At 43.2% G+C, this 22,589-nt stretch overlaps 1 protein-coding gene across 3 annotated transcripts in view; it reads right to left on the bottom strand.

The window, feature by feature from the left end:
• The window catches only part of TMEM192 (transmembrane protein 192), a 94,325-nt gene extending 73,032 nt beyond the window's left edge, over positions 1-21,293 (bottom strand). For all 3 annotated transcript variants that reach the window (XR_008993609.1, XR_005025564.2, XM_036889063.2), the window contains exons 1-5: positions 21,148-21,293; positions 14,893-15,039; positions 11,751-12,015; positions 6,598-6,732; positions 244-346 (exon numbers count right to left, since the gene is read on the bottom strand). Coding sequence is in view for 1 of the 3 variants with exons in the window: in XM_036889063.2 (XP_036744958.2) it covers positions 244-346; positions 6,598-6,732; positions 11,751-12,015; positions 14,893-15,039; positions 21,148-21,174 (677 nt within the window). In the remaining 2 variants the exon portion in view is untranslated. The remainder of the gene's footprint in view (positions 1-243; positions 347-6,597; positions 6,733-11,750; positions 12,016-14,892; positions 15,040-21,147) is intronic.
• Positions 21,294-22,589: the final 1,296 nt, after the last annotated feature.

Raw genomic sequence — 22,589 nt, 5'->3', positions numbered from 1 at the left:
AATGGGTCCCTACCAGCTCTCAGTACAGTATATTGTATTTGCTACTTTATCCTAGGTGTCAGAAGCCAAGACAATATTCCAAAATGAGACTCTGTTATTAGACTTGGCTTTACACAGCTGAATGAAGCAAAACAAGCATAATTTTAAAGGTGCATATGGTCTCCAAGCATTAGAATGGTTTCTAGATTTCCAGGGAAAAAGAATTTTCTTTCTCTAATCTTTTACTCCCCACCCAAAGCTTACCTGAATCCAGTCTCTGACTTAATATTGCTGGGGTAAGCATAGATTTTTTCTTCTTCAAGTATATCAGGCTGTGGTTTGGCTTTATTAAATTTTCGAATTCTCACTAAAATAATAAAAATCATTATTGTCAGGTTGACTAACAATGAAAAATTTTCTATTTTCACTTATTCAAATTACAGTAACTGGCTCTTCTTTTCAAATAAGTTAATATGCAAAAAAATGCTTCATAAAGTGAGTAAGCAGGTCATTTACTGATGTCTCAAGAAATTGAAAGTCTACCACATGCCAGGCCTGTACTAAGCAAGGCAAAGGCAGAGGTTATCGTTATCACTGATAATAACAGCCATTGTTCTGTGCATTTCTTTTTTGTGCTTGAAACACACACTAGGCACAAGTGAACTGTTTTACATGAATTGCTTCGTTCGGTTCTCAGAACCACCCCATGCTGTGGGGGCCCTTAGTATTCCTATTTTCTACAATTGCATAAACAGAAGCCCAGGGAAGTTAGACAAGTAGCCAGGTTTTAACAGAAGCATGACTTCAAAGCCTCCACTGTTGACACTACCCTATAAAAAGGGCTACTAGTCCAGGGATAAGTACAGATGATAAGCCTACATTCCATGACAGAGAACAGTGATAAAATGACCCTAAATCAGAGCCCCACTCTAGGGGCTGTGGTAGCCCTGGAAAGCTCTTACTCAGCAGCAGTGGGATGGGAGGCATGTTGAGAGGGGAGGGAGAGAGCAGGGATAGGGTCCAGCATTAAGGGACATACAGGATTTAATCCCCAGATACGGGAATGGAGAAGAAGGGTGCTGTAGTGCAGGAAGGTCCTGAACAAACACTTAGATCTTGAGAGGGTGGGGGGGGGGCACACACAAGGGGTGATGCATGGGAGGTGGGCAGGGAAGATGTTGCGCTGGCATGCCATGCCATCGCACTTAGATTTTGTCCTGTGAGCGAGCATCAGTCATCAAAAGGGTCTCACCATCATCTCTCAAGAGCAAGGATAGGTAGGGGCCAGTTCATGGAGAGCCTTTTGCACCAAACTAAGATTTCAGTTTCTTCCTTAGGCCATTAGAAAACTGAAGAGGGAAGTTGTTGATGATTCAAGTTACTTGTGAACATGACGTCCTTGGCACAAGCAAGGATGTGAATGAGAGGACAGAAGGTAGGAGAGCAGTGGTGAGCCTACTGGAATGACGCATGCAAGACGTGGCACGCATGTGGCTATGGCGATGCAAATGAAGAGGCAGACTGGAGAGGCAGGCAGACCGAGCCCGACCAGTGCCTGATGGAGGGGGAAGAAGGTGGAAGGAAGAACCAGGGATGACCCTAGGTTTCCAACTCACAGGCAGACTGGCACTGCGCTGCCAGCTGAGATAGGGGCGGAAGGATAGCATGGAGGAAAATTTTGTAGAAGGAGAAAGATGCTCAGATCAATTCTGATCTTGTTTGTGTACCTGTGGAACACCCAGTTGGAAGTGATAGAGCAGATGACTGTTCCTTCGGGGACTGCCCACTAGTGTACAGATGGTAACTGAATACATAGAATAAAGAAGGATGAGGGCTGGTGAGGGAATGCTGAGACCCACCAATGTTAAAGAGGTAGTGAGAATGTGCTGAAAGGGAATGGGAATGAAAATAGAAGGAGTGTGAGAATAAGGAAGGCACAGCAAGTGCTCATAGCCAGGAAGGTGAACACATGCAGAGGATCTGGGGAACCTGGTGTTTTGGGGATAAGCAGTATTATGGACTAAATTGTCTTCCTCCAAATTCACACTATTATGTTGAAGCCCTAACCCTCAGTGTGACCATCGCTGGAGAAGGGGCCTTTAATGAAGTAATCAAAGCTAAATGAAGTAATAAGGGCAGAGCCCTGATTGGTTGGAGGAGGAGACCCCAGGGACGCTGGCAGAGAAAGGTCATGTGAAGATACAGCAAGAGGGTGGCCACCTACAGGCCAAGAAGGAAGGCCTCAGGAAAAACCAAACCTGGTGATACCTTGATTTTGGACTTCTAGCCTCTGAACTATGCGAAATAAACTTGGGTTGTTCTGGTCTGAGATTTTGTTAAATACATCCAGCAAGTTAACATTAAGTGGGCAGAAGGTAGAAAAGCTGAAGTAATGAAGGCTGCTGCTCTCTCTCAATTTCTCAGGCCTGACAACGGAGCAAAGCAGAGTAATCTGCATCTCTGGACAACAGCTACCATACCGGGGCCCTGCCCATCTGAATGACAACTCTGCGACCTGGCTGGAAAGCGCAGTCTCCACCAGATGCTGCAAGGGCGGACAGCCAGGACTGAGCCAGGTCTCAACCAAGGCAGTGACTGACAGCCCAACTCAGTGTGAATATTACAGGTGCAACTCCGAAGCAGTCAGAACGCTCAGCATGTGGGTGAGGGAGGGAAATGGGTTGAACCCAGGCACCAAATTTTTTTAAAGTTCCACATATACTTCCTTCCTTTCTTATAACAACTTTTGAAAATATAATCCACATATCATGTAATTTACCCATTTAAAGTGTACAATTCAGTGGTTCAGTATATTTAAAAGGTTGTGCAACCATCTCTACCATCAGTTCTAGACATTTTTATCACCCTAAAAAGAAACCCAGTATACCCAGTATGGGTACATTAGCAGTCATTCTCCATTTGGCCCCTGCACCAAGGTCCAGGCAATCACTAATCTATCTTCTTTTTCTATAGATGTGCCTGTTCTGGGCATTTCATATACATGGAGTCATACAGTACACAGTCATTTTAGGTCTGGCTTCTTCTCCTTAGCATAATGTTTTCAAGTCCCATCCATGTAGGATGGGTTAGTACTTAATTCCATGCATTCATTTTTTTCTGTGGATGAATAATATTTCCAAGTATGGATATAGAAAATTTTGTTTATCTATTCATCCATTCATCCTAACATCATTGAAAGCGGTTGTCTGCACTTTCAAGCCTATTATAAATAATGCTGCTGTGACCTCCTGTGGCCACGTTTTTGTGTAGATGTTTACATGCCTTCGTTTCTCTTGGATGTACACACAGAAGTGCAATTGCTGAGTTAAATGGCAGCCCTACATTTAACCATTGGTGGAGCTGCCAGACTCCACATGATTCTAATGTGCATGCTCAGCTGAGAGGGAGGCAGAAGAAGCTTAAGAAAAGAGGTCAAAGAGGAAAGTGAGAAGGTTGGAGATTTGCAGAGGGTTCATCAGAGAACCAGCAAGGGGCAGGCGGTATGAAGGCAGGAGAACAAAGTAAGGATATGTAACTGGGAGCCCTTGACTCTGGGGTGCAGCAAGGAAATGTGAAGCCTTATGGCTTCAAATGGCACAGCACAAAACCTGAGATGCCACACCTCCTGGGTCGCAGGAAACTGACAGACCGTGGGGCTCCACCACCACAGGCCAGGCAGGAAGGTAGGAAACCAGGAGAGTGAGGGCGCAGTCCAGTGAGGAAGGCATTTCAAGGAGGGTGTGATCAGCTGGGTCAAATGTCATCCAGTAAGGTTAAAGCTGAGAATGAATATGTCTATGAGGGCTGCCAAAGAATCTGAGTTGTTTATGTCCCTATCTTACATCCCCAATGGTATCTTCCACATAGGAATGCCTAAATAAACAAAGAAACTCATAGCAAATATGTTTCTTGAATTAGGGCACAGGAGATAACACACGAAAAGAAAGTAAAAGAGGCAGAAATAAAGGACACACAATAGCCTGACAATATGAAAATGTCCATCTCTCAGACTCCTCTTTGCAATGTTAAAAAGGAAATTAAATTGAATGCACTCAGCATTTTTTAGATCAGAGGTAAGGCAATGACACCAGTACAAACCACATAAACAAGAATCTCTTTCCATCATAAGCCAAGAAAAGCATAGAAGCCATAGAACATCACAATACTAAACACACAGATTGACCTGTTCATATACATTTTCTTTGCTCCTCCACTGCACCCCTTACAACTTCAAGGCCGTTTTACCAGCTGCTGGAAAGCTAATAACTGAGTGGCGTTTGTTGACTCTTTTGCTTTTTTTTAAGGAATAGAGAAAGCTAATAAAATTTAGTATCTCAAAACTGTTTTAAGTTTTATTTACCTAGTTTTCCCTACAGAGGTAGTCAAGCAAATTAGTGCTCATTAAGAAGAGTTCACCTGGTTTTCAGGAGGTTAACTACTTTTGATATAAATAAATCAAGTTTAGGTTAGGATTAGCATATCAAAGAATCATGTCCTAAAGAGTCATTATCAACATTATCAAAACTAGCTATCCTTTTAGTATAGAAAAGCAAGAAAAATGCATATATGAGGGAATCAACCTTAAATTTTCTTTGACATTGAACAAAAGCAGTATTTGTCCCTAGAAGCTACTCCCTAACCTTATCCTGTTGGAACCTACAGTATATTTAAAGAAACATTCTAAGTTTAAAAAGTAAGCCTATTATTGAAGGAGTGGTGGCAATACAGTCATATTTGAACCTTCTAAAGAAACTCAATATTTGCAGAAACCCTACACTATGTAAATGTAAAATTATGATCATTATAAATCTCTCCTACGTAAATCATGTATTTATTTTGCAAGTCTGAATGACCAATTATCAGTTTTTCTTAAAACAGGAAGCATATTAGAGATTTTAAAAGACAATATTTAATGGTGTATTTTATTCAGATAAAAAATTAAAAATTAATGTAAATAGACATGAAACACGCTTCTAAGTCTCTGACTATAGACCAAAGCAACTCTTTTTAATTAGGAAGACAATGAATTAAAATAAATGGTATATGCTAAAGGAACATTCTTTTTGTCCAAGTTCAGGTGTCATGTAACTAACATATTTGTGCCTAACTGTAATAATTAGTTCCTCTCACTGTTCTTGGAACATGCACTTCCTCTGCCAGCTTTGAAATGGTCTCAGGTTTCTGCCTTTTTAACATTGTCTGCCTTATTTATAAGATCATTAATTCGAAATGCCACATCCAGTCATTAAAAATAAAAGTAAATCTTAGAGAAATAAATGTTGGCCTACATTTTTAACAGTATTAATTTCCCCTTATTTCCATGATAGCAGTCACGTGATTGCTGGAGTATTGTGGTCACCTCCTTCTATGTCACACAGCGTTCCACAGGTATTACAGAAAATACTTTCCTGAAGGCTTGCACCCTTGTAGTAAATAAAAATTGTAGGGAGAGGTATTATAAAATAACATGGTAACTGAATTCTATGCTTAGATCTCAACTATTAACTCCATTTAAAGCACTTGACAGACATGTCATAGAATGGAATTGATCTCAATTAACAAGACAATTCAATGTTGATTTATGTCCATGAGTCACTTTAGTAATGAGCTGTTTCCTATATACTGAAAAATTAGGTTTCTAGGATGTTAAGTGGGTTGTATATCTTTTTTTTAGAGTAAGTTACAAGTGCAATCCTCTACCTAATTTAGCCAATTGCTAGCTGATAAAAACAGAAAAGTTCATGAAAGCTGATTAGGAATATGACATACACATGTACAAACTAGTTACTCCATTCATTCTAAATATTCCAGACTTCAAGGAGACACATAAAAAAAAATCAGTATATTAAACACAAGCTAAGACCTATGTGACTTCCTCCTTCGTAACTAAACAAATGATCTCTTTCAAATGGATAGATAAGGTATTTTATTGCAACTACCGTTGCTCAATGACACAAAGTGAGCTACTGTCATGGACAGATTATATTGCATGTCAATACTGCAGCAGGAATGAAATCTAGATTTCTCCAGGGCTTGAATTTCTTTCTGTTCAAGTATCCTTAGGTCTATTTACCACACTAACATTTCTGAGGCTTATTTTAATTTTCCATTCAGTGCTAGGAGAGAGAAACAGAAGACAGACCAACCCTCAGACAGCTCTGAATTTAGAGAGAAGTGGGTTCTTAAATGGTTTATCCCAAAGCAAGTTTGAGCTAAATGCAGTTATACATGCTTTATTTATTTACTTACATACTTATTTTGTATTTTGTTATTTTTAATTTTAAATGGTAGACTCACATTTCAGTTGTCTTTGGGGAAGCAAAAGTTGTGCCTTTTTGATTTGTGTTTTTATTTTTGATGAAAAGCCTTAACTTTTGTTGACAAAAATTTGTTGATGACACAAATTTAGAAATGTGACTCACTGCTATCTTCTTGGTAGTTTGGAATTAGAGAAGTCTGGATGTGGTCAAGCAACGATGGGTAAATAGGTGCTAAATAGCTCTCAGCAACAAAGAAAATCTTCCCTGCCTCAAAGGACCATGGGCCAGGCTTTCCATTATCAGGGATAGAAGAGGCAGTTAAAGGTCTTTTACCAAAACAGCCTTGTGGTATTCTTACCTGCGTAAATGAGCTGACAGGTCAGCGAACAGACCAGCTCCACGGCCAGGATGGCCAGAATGAGGTCCAGATACAGTCTGCTGGGCTCCGGGAAGGAGTGCTGCACACACAGCGTGAGGAGCAGCGCCGTGTTGCCTGAGGGAGAGACATGTCAGCTAGCGCCCGTGGTTACACGCCCAGGTGGTGCCCTGGCGGCACCCAGCACTTGCAACCATCCTCCCAAGTACCTGGCTGCACGGTTCAAGGCAGCACACCCACAGGGCACGCACACACCCACATCCACTTACACTTGGCAGTGGAAGAAGCTAATGGAGAAAAACCAAAACACTGCTAATCTTTTTTGGAAAAAGAGAAAACACTTCTAAGAGTTAATGGTGCCTTACAATACAAATATATAAGGATCTGGACTTTAAAAACTAAGGAATGACTTCTTGCCTTATAAAATTAACAATGACATTCTTTTGGGTCCCGTGTGCATTTAAAAAATTATGCAGTTTTTAGAAATTTGCATTACCCCAGTTCTTAAGTTTCCAGAGGCACCCGTGAACCTTGTGGCCCATCCTGATCCCATGGAACTCTTAGGGTTAAGCGTGCTTCCATGAGCCATGCCACCTAGTTGAAAATCTAGGACATGCTGCTAACCTTGGGTAAATGACCTAACACTTCTGCTCTTCCACTTCCTCCTCTGAAAAATGGGGGTCACATTATTGCTCACAGGGCAGTTATGAGTACATCTGTGAAAATATTGAGCTGGTGCCCAACCTTTAAGCAGTCAGTAAATATAAGCTATCCCCCTGCTCGGCATACCCAGTTTTTATCATTGAAGACCATTTAACCTTGTTCTGCCCTTTTATTCTGAAGAATGTCAAAGAAAAGTTTGGGGCAGAAAGGATTCCTATAGTGTCCTTAGAATTTCCTAAAACTAACACATTTATCGAAGTCTGATCACAGTGTTGGTGGTGTAGGGGTGCTTGCTGACTTTTCTTCTGTTTCATGGTACAAGGGGATGACCGTGAGCCAAAATAGCCATGCTTAGTGAACCACCAGAAGTCTCTACAGGATGCGATGTTCTTCCAGGCCCTAACTGTCCTGTGGCTAACAAAGTCACAATGTATTAGCATGTTGACAGACTGCTGACTTTGTACATTAGTTTTGTGAATATGTACCTTTTACAACATTTAGGGGAAAGAAACTAGGAAAGAGCTCTGCACCGAAAGTGAGCAGTTTTCCGAGGAGCTCTGACATGCTGAGCAATACCCGCATCTCTGGGCCGGGGGCCATGAGGCGTGCTGTGAACCAGGTCCGCCACATGGGGAGACCACGGTGAACAACACTCCCCTGGGTGGCACATGCTGTGGAGACCCTAAAAGCAATCTGAGCAAACCCTGCCCAGCAGTCAGAGTTCAGACTCATAGCATCTGGTCTGGGTTCCTGAGGCACCTTCCCCATTAGCTGTGCTCTAACCAAATCCCCCCGTGTGGGTAAAATTGCAGTATTTCCAGAATCTCTCGCCTGGCTTTAGTGCATCTCCATGTCAACAGTGTTTCCAAGGGGTGGAAAGTAGTTCATCTCCATATCATTGGGTAATTACCTGGGCAACTGAGGGCTTATCTGGATCGGATAGGTTGGGGGTTGGATTCGCTCGCTTCTGCCGCAGCAGGAGAGTGAGAGACATGGGCCAACTGCTTGTAAGCAACAAATGGGTTTTAAACTTTATTGCTCTCTTTGACTGATTTTGGTTTCAAAGGTATTTTGCCCCAGGGTTCCCCCCCTGGAGTTACATCTGGCAGTAGTCAGCAGGAATTCTAAACCTGAACTTTGTCTACATGGGCACGGCCCTTGGGCAGGCTGCCCCTAGAGATGGTGGGGAGAGGCCCATAACTCCCTCTGTGGATAGTGGGGAGGCCCCAGTGGCTGCAGTGGCAGAGGGCGCAGCTTCACCCAGGAGCCCCCTATCTGTGGGGCTCCCAATCTGGGAATGCCTAGTGGGGAACTGGTCTCTAGGGTAAAGTATCTCCTAGAGGGGTGGGGCCTTCCCCAGAATTGGGAAGTGTGGAGACACCAGAAGCTACAGAATTACCCCTCTGTGAGACAGAAGACTGCTTAGAGGCCTGGACGGGCCATGCAGCAGCTGGCATTATAGGGTCTCTTTTCTTCAAGATAATGGAAAATGTTATCCAGGAGGAAAAGAGGGCTATTGACGAGAAAGAAAGGGTTGTCAAGGAGAGAGAGGGACTTCGGCAAAAGAGAGACACACTTCAGCATCGCTTTCGCTTGGAGGAGCTAGGCAATGACCTATGGGAAGCCCTTAGGGAAGCGAGACAGTTATTGAGAAAAAGGGTTGTACTTCTGGAAGATTCCTTAGCAGAGGTGAGGGGGGAGGTGGCAGGAGAGGCTGCACTGCAGGAGGCCATGGGGGATGGGGAGGAAAGAGCAGTGCCTTCAGCCCTGGAGATGGTAGAGAAGCCGGGAGGGAGATTAGGCGGTGGGGCCAAGGGCCGATCTGCTGCCGAGGCCACCACCCAAGGCACCAGCCTCTCCTGTATTAAAGGCCCGCTCAGCTGTAATTAAAAAAATAAAAACGAAACCACCACAGGCTCCTCAGGGGAAGAAGCCGCCCCCTCCCCAGGTTGTAGAACACTCCATGCTCTGCCCATACACCCAGGAGGAGCTGGTGGACATGAGCATCCGATATAGGCAGAAGCCATCGGAACCTCTGCCTACATGGCTTTTGCGTCTCTGGGATACGGGGGTGGAAGACATTGTTATGTCGGGTTCTGAAATGAGTAGACTGGCTTCCCTGACGACTCACCCTTCCCTCCAGCAGCCGTTGCAAAGTGCCTGTCATGCCTCAGGGAATCAAACATTTCTGGATTGGCTGACAGCTGGATCAGGGCAGTTCCACCTAATCAGGGTGATTTACTGTATTTATCCACTAAGTGGAAAAAATTGGGCATAAAAAATATCATCTATAATATGGACCCCCCAATGAGGAGTTGTTCACTATAGGAATGAGAAATCTGGTGCTGCATATAGCTCCCACATGTGTATCTCACTAGGGGCCCCTAGTGATTATTCTTGCCCCCCACATAGAGCAACCAATAAGCGAGGCTACTTGTACTTTAGCAGATTTGGGGGAGGTTGAAACAATAAGGGCATGGAAGGAAGTATGGGCTACAACTGAAAGGAGAGGTGCATAGGGCCCCGTGAAGGTCTCAAGGACCCAGATGGGTTGATTTGATAAAGGCTGGGGTAGTGAAAGAAAAACTTGATGGGCAGCCCAATAAAATCTTGTCAGAACTGTGGCACCAATTAAAGCCAGAGCAGCAGTTCTAGCCGCTGAGGTCCGGGACACAGAAACTGGAGTCAGAGTCCATGTCTGGCCTGTGTCCCTGCAAGACTTCATGGGGGACAGTATTCAGTATTGGCCTGGGCCCGCACCCCCACAGGAGGATGATTGGTTATTGTAGTTTGACTGTGGGGGGGTCAAGGTCCCCACCTTGGGGGATGTGGCGGGGACCGGAGGCCACATGTAGAATTAGCAATTCATTGGTTCCCTGTGAATGTACAACGTGTGAATGGACAAAGGGGCTGGTCAGTCAAGAGAGTATGGGCTCAAGGGAGAGGTGGAGAAGACATCCATTCTCTCCTCCCCAGCCCCCAATTCCTGGCATGTAATTGGTTGGTGGTCTGCCAGTCACTACAGTGACCCACCCACAGGTTTCCTCCTAGGGCTAGGGGTGGGAAGAGTAGAACTGAGAGAGAACAAAACAGAGTGGAGGAGAGCTTAGGGGGCCCACAGAGCAGGGGAGAGAGACTGCACAGTCCCAGGGCCATAAGCAGAAGCAGCAGGGAAACCAAGCCACCAGCAGGAGGCAGGCTGGGGAGCAGAACCTATAGCCAGCCTGGGGAATGCTTTCAAGTCAGCCACGTATACATAGCCCGGTGACAGCAGTAAGAATAAACGTGATATTAACTCCTTTTAAGCCCCCAACTTGCTCTTCTAGGTCTCTGAGAATTCATAGTGAACTTGCCCGGAGAACCCCCTCCTCCCAGAGCAACACCTGGGGTCCGAGAACTCCTACTGGGACCTGTTTTTATTCCTTCCAAAAATCCATACTGGAGGGAAGTTCCCTCAAGCTGCACTTGACATGGCCTCAGTCTCTGCACCACCCTTTCAGGCCGAAGAACTTCTCTGGGACGCCCTGACAGGTTGAAAATTACTGCTTCTCAGTGAAAAGTTGAGTTTTCATTCCAGTGAAACAGAAACAACAGCTAAATATGCAACTTGCCATGTAACTAATAATATCTGATAGATATATTTGCACATCTAAGGGAGAACAGATAAAGCAGATTAATATTTTCAACTTATTTGGAAGGAAAGCAAAGACCCTTCTCCCATCTCCACAAAACAAAACAAAATGAATTAATTTTTCTATTTTCGGCATGAGGATTACTTTAAGCTGATTATTTTTAAGAAACAGCAGATACAGGAAAAGCTCTGCATACCAAGCTTATCGTTTGGTAAGAGACAGTCGCGTGTTCAAGGGAAATCTCCACCTGCAAAGAGTGCTCCCTCCTCTCTGTACCCGGAAGGAGTCTCTTACATCTCCAGAACCTCTTAGCAGTGGAGAAGGTAGGGATGTAAATCTGTATAACCTTATCCTTGTTTACTCAGCTTTGCCTGGTAACCTCCCAAAACTGCTCTATTCCCCCACATCTTTCTTTTGTCTTTAGCTGGAGAAGGTATTTAAGGTGGTGGCTTAGGCTACTTCAGGGTGTTTTTCTGGGTAGTTTTTTAACTGGGTAAAAAACAGTCGGCTTCCCCGTGTATCTCCCATGTGTATATGTTACTAAACTTCTGCTGGTGTTTCTCCTGCTAATCTGTCTTCTGTTATAGGGGAAGTCTCAGTCAAGAACCTGAAAGGGGAGAGGGAATTTTCTCTTCTTCCCCTACACTAACAAACATTTTCAGAAGAAAATTAAAACTGTATGTATCACAAGAAAAGTATCATGAATTTTAGTGGCCAAAACACACGTGCTCTCACAAAAATATATATTTGAGTATTAAGTCAAACTTCATGTTTTCTTTCTAATGTCATTTTTGCCACTCAACAAACCACGGACAAGCTGATCAAGACAAGTAGGCTTACCAGCAGAGTGCACCATCAGCGCTAGTCTTTTGAGATGCCGTGTTGATCGGTAGATTGTGGTATAGCCGTGGTTTCTCACTTTGCTGTGGTGATACTGCATGTAGCGTTCAAGAAAGACGTGCAGAATCCACAGAACAACTTTTCCAAGGATTATGACTGTCTGAACTTTCAGGGGGTTGGTATAGTTTCCCGGGCACTTGTCCTCAGTTGGATTAGGGTAAGAACAAAGCACACCTGTTAAAAATGCTAAAATCACAAACACAACCTGGGGGAAAGGAAAGCAGTGGGGTTAATATTTGTTATTTGAATTTAAGAAACAATAACCACAATCCCAGCACATACTCTTGCACCTTTGCCATCCTATTTATATAAAATGTTTTTGTTTGAAAAAAATCGCATTTTTTGAGTTTAAAAACATATTTTGTGCATCTTGACCAACTTTTTAAACAGAAAATGTAGAGCAAAATCTACAGAAAATTTGGAAAACAGATACAATCACAAGCAAGAAAATAAAAATCACCCCAGATCCCATCTAACAGAGGTAAGTACTTAATGTTAAATGCAGTTTCCTGCCTGCTTCTGTTTTATAGAAAAGAGTAAAAATAATTAGTTTAGCACCTGAAAGGTAACTAATAAAAATCATTTTAAGGCTTATTCCTAGTTTCAGTTTTAAGAGAACAAGAGTAACTATCCAATTAGATTAACAAAATGTAAAGCATTGGTGCCAAATTACAAGCAAACATTCTCGTATTGCTGATTGGTCTGGGAATTGCTGTTGAAAAATAATTTGGAAATATTTTGACCTAGATGTCCTACCTGAGGGACTCTATTCCTCACAAGTAAGCACCTGTACCTACGGTATATAATCATGTCTATTTACTACAGCATTCTCTGTATTTACAAAGAACTGAAATTGCTGAAGTATATGTATCTACCCATAGCAAAATGCTTGATTAAATGTACATACACCCCCCATATAATAGAATATTATTTGTCTATAACATAATTAACTAAATCTCTGTGTATTAGTTTGGCTAATATCTATAAGTGTCTGTCTATATTAAGATTAAAAGAAATAAATTGTAGAGTAGTAGTTCAAAGTGTGGTTTTCAAAACCAGCCGCAGTCAGCAGCGCCTGGGCACTTCTTAGAAATGCAAATTCTCAGGCCCCACCCAGACCAGCTCCAAGTCTCTGGGGGTATGGCTGAGCAACCTGGGGTTTGACCAGCCTGCCAGAGTCTGATGTATGCAGGGTGAAAAATTCTGCTGCATAGTAATAAATACATATTATCCAATTCTGGGGGGAAATGCAGAGGAATCCTTTTATATATGTATAAATCATTCTCTATATATTGGTATGAACTTCACAAAAGACACTGAAAGATATACAACAAACTTTATTAACTCAGGGAGAAGGGCTGAAACAGAGAAAAGGAAAGGTTATAATTTTCTTTGTACATTTCACTAGTATTTTACTTGTTACAGTTAGAAATATTCTATAATTTAAAAAATCAAAGAAAAATTTTAAATGCTTTGATTAGCATCCGTCACCAAGTATCCAAAAGGGGACAATCTTAGCATATAGTAAATCTACTTACAAGATAATGTGATTTGCCAAAGTGATTTGTCACCGCAGCAATATTTGCTATTGAAACTCAAGATGCATCTGACCATAAAGCAGAAAGTTGAAAAGTCAACACATTCCCTATAACACACTGTACACTGAACCCAACAGATCCATTTTACATAAAGTAGCACATAAAGATATTAATCTGTGTTGTTCTTTAACATGTAAGATTTTCTTAGTCCTAAATTTAGGGCAATCAATCTCATAGTATCAAAGGCAGGCAATTAAGTATAAAAAGGATTTTTAAAGTGATGTGTGCTTGGTGTATATACATAAAAAGTATGTCATATAAATTAAAAGAGTATGTTATGCAAAATGTAAAAGGAAATTAGAAAACAGGCCATGAACGGGACCAGGAGTTCTCTGCATGTGGTGGCACCAGGAAGGAAGTGTCAGTCGATAACCCATCAGGAAGCCACGGCAGAACCATGACACACTTACTAGAGCTACACCAGGAGCGTGGATGCATCGCTCTCAATGCATGCAGCTAAGTTCCAGTCTCCCACACTGTCTCACTGGAGCAGCAGCTGAGCATGACTGTTGATTCGATATTTATATATTGCAATACAATCACCTCCTTAGCATTAGCTAATATCTCTATCACATCACAAAATTATTTCCTTTTTGTGATGGCTACAATTAGACATCTACTCTCTTAGCAATGCTGAAGTTTACAATACATATAATTGACTATAATCACAACGCTGTGCATTAGCTCTCCAGGATTTCTTTACCTACTAGCTGCAACAAACCTATTTTTAAAAATCCCCAGATATTTATAATTTTATCATCATACAAAACATGGGACAACAATGTGCATATTGTTCAGCTGCAGCATGATTTCTCTATTTAACAATGCTTTCTAAGTGTTGATAAATTGATAAATTTCTGCGTCAGCATATATAGACTTATCTAACCTACATCTTTTTTTTAAGAAACTGAAAAAGTAATACATACATATGGTAAACAAACAAATAAAAATCAAACACCACAAAAGGCAAACAGTAAATAATGCCAGGTGTCCCCTCCACTGAGGCTCTCAGTCCTCACCTCAGTGGCTAGTGTTAAAGGGTCTTCTGAATACTTCTGGAAATACTCTATTCTGTACTGGAAAACATGCCAACCCTAGCCCTCCCCATTCCCTGTTAAAATAGGCAACATTCTGTACACACTGTTGTAAGGCTGGTCTTTTTCCACTCAACAATGTAACCTTCAATGCCAGTCTCCCATTAATACATACACATTTTCTTAACAGTTGCAGAGTTAAACAGATGGACATACAAAGTGTCCTCTGAATGGTGGCCACAGTCTCTAGATATTACAGACAATATTACTAAAATCAACCATATCTTACACATAAGCAAAGATGTCTACAATAAATTCTTTGAAGCAGAGAGAGGAATTTAAAAGTACATTTTAAATGTCTGCAGATGTAGCCAAATTCCCCTCTGAAGACCTTATATATTTCTTAAGAACATTACCTCTGGATGGATCACCTCCACCCAGCTAACTTACATGTATTAACAGGAGAAGATTTGCTATGATGACGGTAGGAAGAGGGTGGAATCTGGGTCTAAAATGCGCATGTAACAAGTAATGTGGGAGATGCTGGATGTCCAGAAGGGGGTCATCCTCAGTACTTTGGGTGAGATCCAAGGAACCCTGGGGTACAGAAAAACGGAAGCTATAATCAACGCTTTTTGGATTATGTTTCCAAGACAAATCTGCTAAACTATAAGCTTTAAAAACAATTACTTAAATCAAAGGCAAGAAAAACACAGTCCCTACCTAAAGCCAATTAAAAAATACATATATCATCAATCTCTTAGTAACTACTGTCTAGAACTTGGTGAAAACAGGTATTAAAATGGGTACAGGAAATCTTAATTCAATCATCTGCAAGTGAGGTAATATGTACATATTGAGATTAAAGAAACAATTTTCTCTAAACCCTCAAATCTTAAGTATTGATTTACTTAATACTATTTATATTACTGATGAAACAATTATATATGGTTACAATTCTCAAACTACATCTTGGTGTTCTACAAAATTCTGGAAAGTTGGTGGAAGCTTTATTAGCCTTTTAGCTATGACAGAAATATTTTAGAGTACTAACTGAAACAGATCACCCTGATAGACCCTTGAGGAGACTTCAGTTTATAGACACCAGATTCTCAGTGAAACCAACCAGTGGCAATGTCACTGAAGTAGCTGACGAAGGTTGAGCTGAAACCTGAAAATTCGGCTGGTCTTGTCTAAAGGCACTGACTTGACAGCAACAGTACTTCTGGTCTGTAGTGAACATGACAATCTCACAATCTCAGACTCTTAACAAAAACTATTACATAGAAGATGCTCTGCCCTAGATAAGAGAATATAAAACAGTCCCTGTCCAAGAGATTACATTTTCATTGTAGAGGTTAGGGATAAAGGCATGCAGGATGAAACTGCAATACCAGCAAATATGATACAACATAGTGCATGAATACTACACGGAAGTAAGTAATAAATTATCAGGTGCACAGCACAGATGACGCAGCAGACTTAGGTTAGCTAGCTGCCCTAGAGTGAAATGGAAAAGATTTCATAGGGAAAAGGGAAGCCTGAGAATTGGATTTGGAGACAGAGAAAAAGGGCTCTTAACTTCGGCAGGGGTCAACAGTGGGACAGTGGGGCAGATGGTGTACGGGATGGCTGCCGGGCACTGGGGTTGCAAAGATAAATACAGCAATCTGGGGCAGGACGTTACTTTGGATGGTCTTCCCGATTCCCTATCTCAGACGTTCATTGCTGCTCTGCAATTCTTTTTAATTCAATGCCTAAATCGCTTCCTGTTTAGTCTGCCATAATTTATGGTGTGATTCTGATTATGTCTGCTCTCTTCAAGACCCTTCTGCCTCTAGCTCTCTGTCAGCAGATGACTCAGCCTCCAGTCTATGTGGAGCTAACGTCTGTGCATCCTCCCAGGCCCAGTGGGGGCAATTCCCACAGGTAGCCTTCCTGGGCGCCCAAGCTTGCAGATCACGTGGGCCTCAGTGCCTTCCAAGCATTTTGTGCTCAACCCCTCTATCATACTATTCTGTGAGGACCTTACTAATGTTCTTCCAGTAGACTTCATGAGACCCACTAACTCACCACCCCCTATGTGTCTTTGTAATCCTAGTGCCCAGAAGTGCTCAGGGTCAGTACCCAGCAACCATACGATGAACGAAGGAGTGTTCCAGACCTCTCCTTGCAGTGTTCCCTACCAAGGTTATGGTATCATCGAAGACCGGAGTAACCAGGAGAGACTATCAGGCTTGTGGGGAGAATCAACTCTGACCATGCTATGGAGCAGGTGCTGTGGTTAAGGGCAGGCTCCTAAGTAAACTGCCTGGGGTCAAATATAAGTTCCACTGCTTCCTAGCTGTGCCTCAGTTTCCTCACCTTAACAAGGAGAATAAAAAGCAGCTGCTCCATAGCTCTGCTGGGCAGTTTAAATGGTTACACATACAAGCACTGCAGCACTGCGTGGCACAGCAGTCCATGCGTATCCGCCTCTGTTATCTCTACCTCTTGTTTCCCCTTGCTCCCCACAAAGTAGTACACAGTTCTAACTCTGTTTATTTCTCTCTATTCTATTTCAGCCCAGGCCCTCATTTCTCACGGCCTCTCCTAGTGCCTTTCAGTCTCCAGACCTCAGCAGCTTCTTTGCAGTCAAAGGTCTTCCAAAACTAACATTCACGTTTCTCTCCCCAAAACCTTGGGTACCTCCTGATTACACTCAGGACAAAAAAGTCCAAATCCATAGTCTGGCTTCTGCCATACAACCCATGCCCAAGGCACTCTCAGGATTTGCCTCGCACCACCTCCTCCTTCCCCATGCTACGAGTTGTCCCCATCTCTCTGGAAACCCTTCCACTCCAGTGCCCCTACTTATCCTTTCCCACCTGCCAAATGATTGCCTCTCCTCTGATGCCTCAACACTGCTCCACTGCCCTTTGCACCTGACACTAGTTTTCTTCTCTACAAGTTTGACTTGAGTTCATTTTACATCTTCCATATGTCTTTTTAACCTTTTGAACATACTGAGAACAGTTGTAATAATTTTCAATGTCCTTGTTTGCTATTTCTATCATATCATTTCTGAATCAGTTTCAGTTGACTCATTACACATCATATTTTCCTACCTCTTTGCATGCCTGATAATGTTTTCGACTTCACTGAGATGTAACTGACATAGAGCATTGTGTAAGTTGAAGGTGTACCACTAGTTGATCTGGTATACCTATATATTGTGAAATGATTAATACCATAGCATTAGCTGACACGTACATTATGTCAGGTCACCTACATGATATCACACCTACATCACATCTGGGATTGAATGCCAGACTTGGAAAAACTTAACCTCTTTGGGTCCTGGACATTTTTACATTCCTATACATATTCTTGGGATTTGTTCTAGGATACAGTGAAGTTACTTGGAAATGGCTTGATCTTTTTGGTATTGCTTTTAAGACTTATTTGGTGGGCCCATAGCCATGTATAGTCTAAGGTTAATTGTTCTGCACTACAAAGGCAAGAGCTTTCACAGTACTCTACTTAAAACCCTATGAATTATGAGGTTTCCAGTCTGGTTGTGGAATAGGCACTATTCCTGGCCCTGCATGAGCACCAAGTACTGTTCCTGCCAATCCTTTCAAGTGGTTCTTTTCCTAAAATCCTAAGGGATTTTCCTCCAGGCATACATGGAGTGACGCTCTGCTAAATTCCTAAGAGGACTGAACCTTCTCAGAGTTCTCCTTCTGTGCAGCTCTCTCTTCTCCAGGTACTCTGTCCTGTAAACTCCAGCTGCCTCAATCTCCCCAGACTCTCAGCTCCATCTCCTCAATCAGAGCATCTGCTGAGCTTCGCTGGGGTCTCCTTTCCTGGGCCACAGCCTGCAAACTCTGTGAGGTGGTGAGCTGGGGCACTTACATGACTTACTGCATTGCTTCCCCTTCTCTGAGATCATCGTCCTTTATTGCCTGATGTTCAATATCTCACAAAGGGCTGTTGCATATATTAGATACAGCTTTTTGGTTATTTCAGGCAGAAAGACAAATCCAGTCCCTGTGACTCCATGTTGGCTGGGAACAGACATTCCTACTGCACTCTTACACACCTCTGTTATAAATCCCAACACGAAGCACAACATATCAAAGCTGCTGGAATAGTGCGCCTTGTAAGGACTATGTACCTTTACCACCTAATACGTAGCAGGTGCCCAATGTGTGTGGGGGATGAAAACCTATCTGCCCAACTTCTTGAACACTCGAAACCTGGGAATTTAATCAAAGCTAGCATTGAAACCTTAACTGTAGGACAACAGTCTACTTTATTTAGCCCCCACTACTTTCCTTTCACACACCTCTCCCCAGCCTAAGGGACCTGAAATGCCCCACAAATAGCCTCTCATTTTTTTTCTAGATCCAACTCACCTTTCAAGGTCCAACCAAGACTTCAGTTCTCTACAAACTAGTACTGCCAAGTGTTTTCTTTCTACTTCAAAACTCCTATAAAATATACTGCCCCCTAATAATAATTTGGAATATTTTTTATGCTAGATTATATTATTTCCTTTTTTTATGTGTCTTTTTGTTTCTCCTGTCTACACTGAAGGGGTTGGAAGTATAATATGGCTCCTTCTCTATGTCATTTATTAGATCTTCAGTAAATACAATGTATTTGGTGGCTCTATCAAATATATTATCTGATGGATAATATAGGAAAATGTGGTATAACCATAGGAACACCTTGTCATTCTTTGTAACTCACCACCTGCAGATGAAAGGTAAAAGGTAGACCACTCCTGAATCCAATTTCTTCACTTCCACTGTTAACAACTATACTGCTCCCTGCAGAAGGTCTCTGTTGTTTTGCCCACCTGGTATCTCTTCCCTCTTCTTCTGTAATAAGACCCACTGTCTACCTCTACAGTAAGACTCACCAGGGACACCTTCAATACTCTGCACCCTCCTTCATCCCGGGGTGGTCACAGAACCGGAGAGGGCAGAGCCAATCCAAGTCTTACTGTGCACAGCCCAGCACAGGCAGACCAGGGGCAGGTTCATCCCCAGACAGGCCCTGAAAGAACCCCTGTTGCTTAGATCCTGTGAGCTGCCCATGTTTGGTCCTTTCAGAGGCCTAGGTGTTCACCCACCCTATATCCTTTCAAATAAATCCTTTTCTACCTTAAATGGGCCAGAGCTGATCTTAAAGCTTGCAAACAATGAACCCTAACTAAAAAGCCTTTGCCTCTGTGAACTCAATGAAGCGTCTGGGCCCGTGAAATGCACTATAAATTTTAGCTTTTCACTGAATGGTAGAAATCATGTCCACAAAATACCAAAAGCAGGCAGTTTGCTCACACCTAAAGTTATTTACCTATGTAACCGTTGCTGAAACATTAATCTCCAATTGTTTGGTGAAACAGATTTCTAGGATTGTATTCACCCTGAAGCTAAAAGAATGCTGGGGGCGGCTTAGCACCAACCACGAAGCATTCACTGCACACATTTTTCTAAGTCTCATTTTCCTCTTAGATGTTCATTTGTCCCATACATTCTCAGCTCATAAACTTCACCCTTAAAAACTCAGGAACAATGAATGAATTTTTCTTTAAAAACATACGTCTCAAATCTACTTCTAGGTCTTAAAATTAGTTTTGCATTTTCTTAACTTAAAAAAATTGAAATTTTTAGTCTTGTCATTAGAAAGTGCTGGTCTTTATTTAACCACGATAGTTTAACTATGGTCTCCTTTTGCATAAGAACTTAAGCTCTTGTAGGGCCAGATGGTGTTTCATGTGTCTTGCCTCATGCACCTCATTCAGTGATAGGACAACAGTAATACTGGTTTTGATTAGTCCAAATTAGTGCTTTAGTGTAACTGTCAACTTTGCATTTCTCAAGAGAAAAACTTTATTATGCGCCAGTGAGGCAACCCAGTTAATTCTAGGCACAAATACATGTTCTCCCTAAAAATGTTTTAATATACTTAATTAAAAACTTTTGCAATCATCCTATTACTCCATGCTATATATACATCGTACAGTAGGCCACTGGTTTCCCAGAAATCTGATAGGGATCCACTAATACGGATAATTAAATATCCTTTCATGCTGACATTCAAAACATCATGACAGTGCTTTTCTCCAGTGTGGGTGATGGCAGTGACAGGTACGGTCTGGGGACTAGAAACTGGCCTGTATGTTGCCGCCCCTCCAGGACCACAGCCTTCCAGAGCCCTGGCAGGGGAGCAATGTGGAAGACCGCAGGCCCCCGGGGAGTCGGCCGCAACAGGGGACCATAAGAAGGCCGGGGAACCTTTGCACCCCCGGGGTCAGCCACGACAGGGGACCCACGAGGAGGGCGGTGCGCCCGCGTCCCCTGGGTGTAAGCCAGGACACGGGACCCACGAGGAGGTAGGTGCGCCGTGCAACCCCGGGCCGTCGGAGCGGACCGGCGCCCGGAAAAGCCGCGGGCGCAGGCTGGGGGCCGAAAGAGCCTCACGGGAAGTTCCCCGTTCCGGGGCCGACGACGCGCGCTGCTCGCAGGCCGGGCGCCCAGAGACAGCAGCCTGTCGGGCCTCCAGCAGGGAAACATGCCGGCACCCAGGACCTGCCCCCCAGCCCCGAGCGCCTAGACGCACTACAGCGAGAGCAGCTTTCCCGCAGTCTCCGCCCAGCCACCCGGCACAGGAAGCGGGCTTCCAGGACGGCCGCCCGCACTTCCGCGAACTCACATCCTCCATCCGGGCCCCCGCCGCCATCGCCTGACGCCCGAGGCCGAAGCCCGCGGGCTTCTGCACCTGCGCCGGACGCGGACGGCACCAGAAGACCGCCGCCTCTGGAGACGGCCGCCCCGCGTCCAGACACACTCGCTCCAGGACCCGCCCCGCCCCTAGATACACCCTCCTCCGCACATGCTCCGCCTCCGGCCCCGCCTCGGACACACCCTCTTAGGCCACCTGCCCCGCCTCCTGTCGCCAGGCCCCGCCTCCGAGCTCCCGATTGGCCTAGACGGGAGGGGCGTGCCCCACGCGGGACCCAAGCTGAGTGTCGCGATCCCCGCTTAGACTTCCCTAGTCCTGTGGGCTCCCGTGGTCTGCTCTCGGTTCCGCTCTTGGTCGGAGACTCGGGCATCGCAGCATGCTTTCCAAGTCCAAGAAATAATGTTTGGTGGCTACTTGCCTCTGTTTAAAGCATGAACTCCTTTTGGTCGTGCTTAGTTTCGTCCGCAGAGGCCCGCCGCACCCAGGGCTCCCCGCCGGAAACGCCGCCCGCGGGGCGCGGACGGGACAGATTCCGATTTCCGCGGCGTGTTTACAGATTGAATATACATAGTGAATTCCGCCACCCCTCACATTGATTCATACATTGGTAATATCATGCCACAGTTGCTCTGTGTGTGTTGTGTGCACGCGGGACTGTTAACACACAATTTTTAAACTGAATCATTTGAAAGTAGGTTGACATTGTGAAACTTCATTCCTAGGTACTTCACTGACTGAAAGTAAGAACAATTTCCTGCTTAAAGCACAATATCTCTATCGTACCCAAGAAAACTTACAGGAATTCTATACTCGCTTATATAATCAACCCATAGCAAAATTTTCCAAATTGTACACCAAATGTCTTTGGTAGCTGTTTCTTTTTTAATATCCAAGATTCAAACAAGCTTGACACATTGCATTTATTATGTAAAGATGTATTTTAACAAGTAAGTATACTGGTTAAAACCAGGGCTCTGGAATTAGTCATGAAATTTTGAATTCTGCATATTACTTAGTGTGTGATCTTGGGCACCTTATTTAAGTATTCTAGGACTCAGTTTCCTCATCTGTAAAAATGGAACTGTTACTAGTTACAATTACAGAGATTTTTGATTAAATGAAGTAATTTGTGTAATGCTCTTGGTGCAGTGTTTTATCTACTTAAGCACTCAGCAAATTTTTGTCTGCCAGATGTAGTGAATCATTAACATACAGAATAACTGTTTTAACAATACATTAAAATATTACATTGTTCAAATTGTTCAACAAGTCCTTTTTTTCAGAGTTGAAATTTTTCAAAATAAAAAGGTGGGGGGACATGATGATTGTGTACTTGGTGGGCTAAAAGGTTTGTTGCCACATTTGGGTAAAAATAATCTGTGATTACTTTGTATAGGCCAGAAGGGAACAAT

The sequence above is a fragment of the Manis pentadactyla genome, chromosome 1 (assembly GCF_030020395.1).
Source record: "Manis pentadactyla isolate mManPen7 chromosome 1, mManPen7.hap1, whole genome shotgun sequence".
NCBI classification, from domain to species: domain Eukaryota; kingdom Metazoa; phylum Chordata; class Mammalia; order Pholidota; family Manidae; genus Manis; species Manis pentadactyla.
The sequence above is the reverse complement of the archived record's forward strand: the minus strand, read 5'-3'. Positions and strand labels throughout refer to the sequence as shown.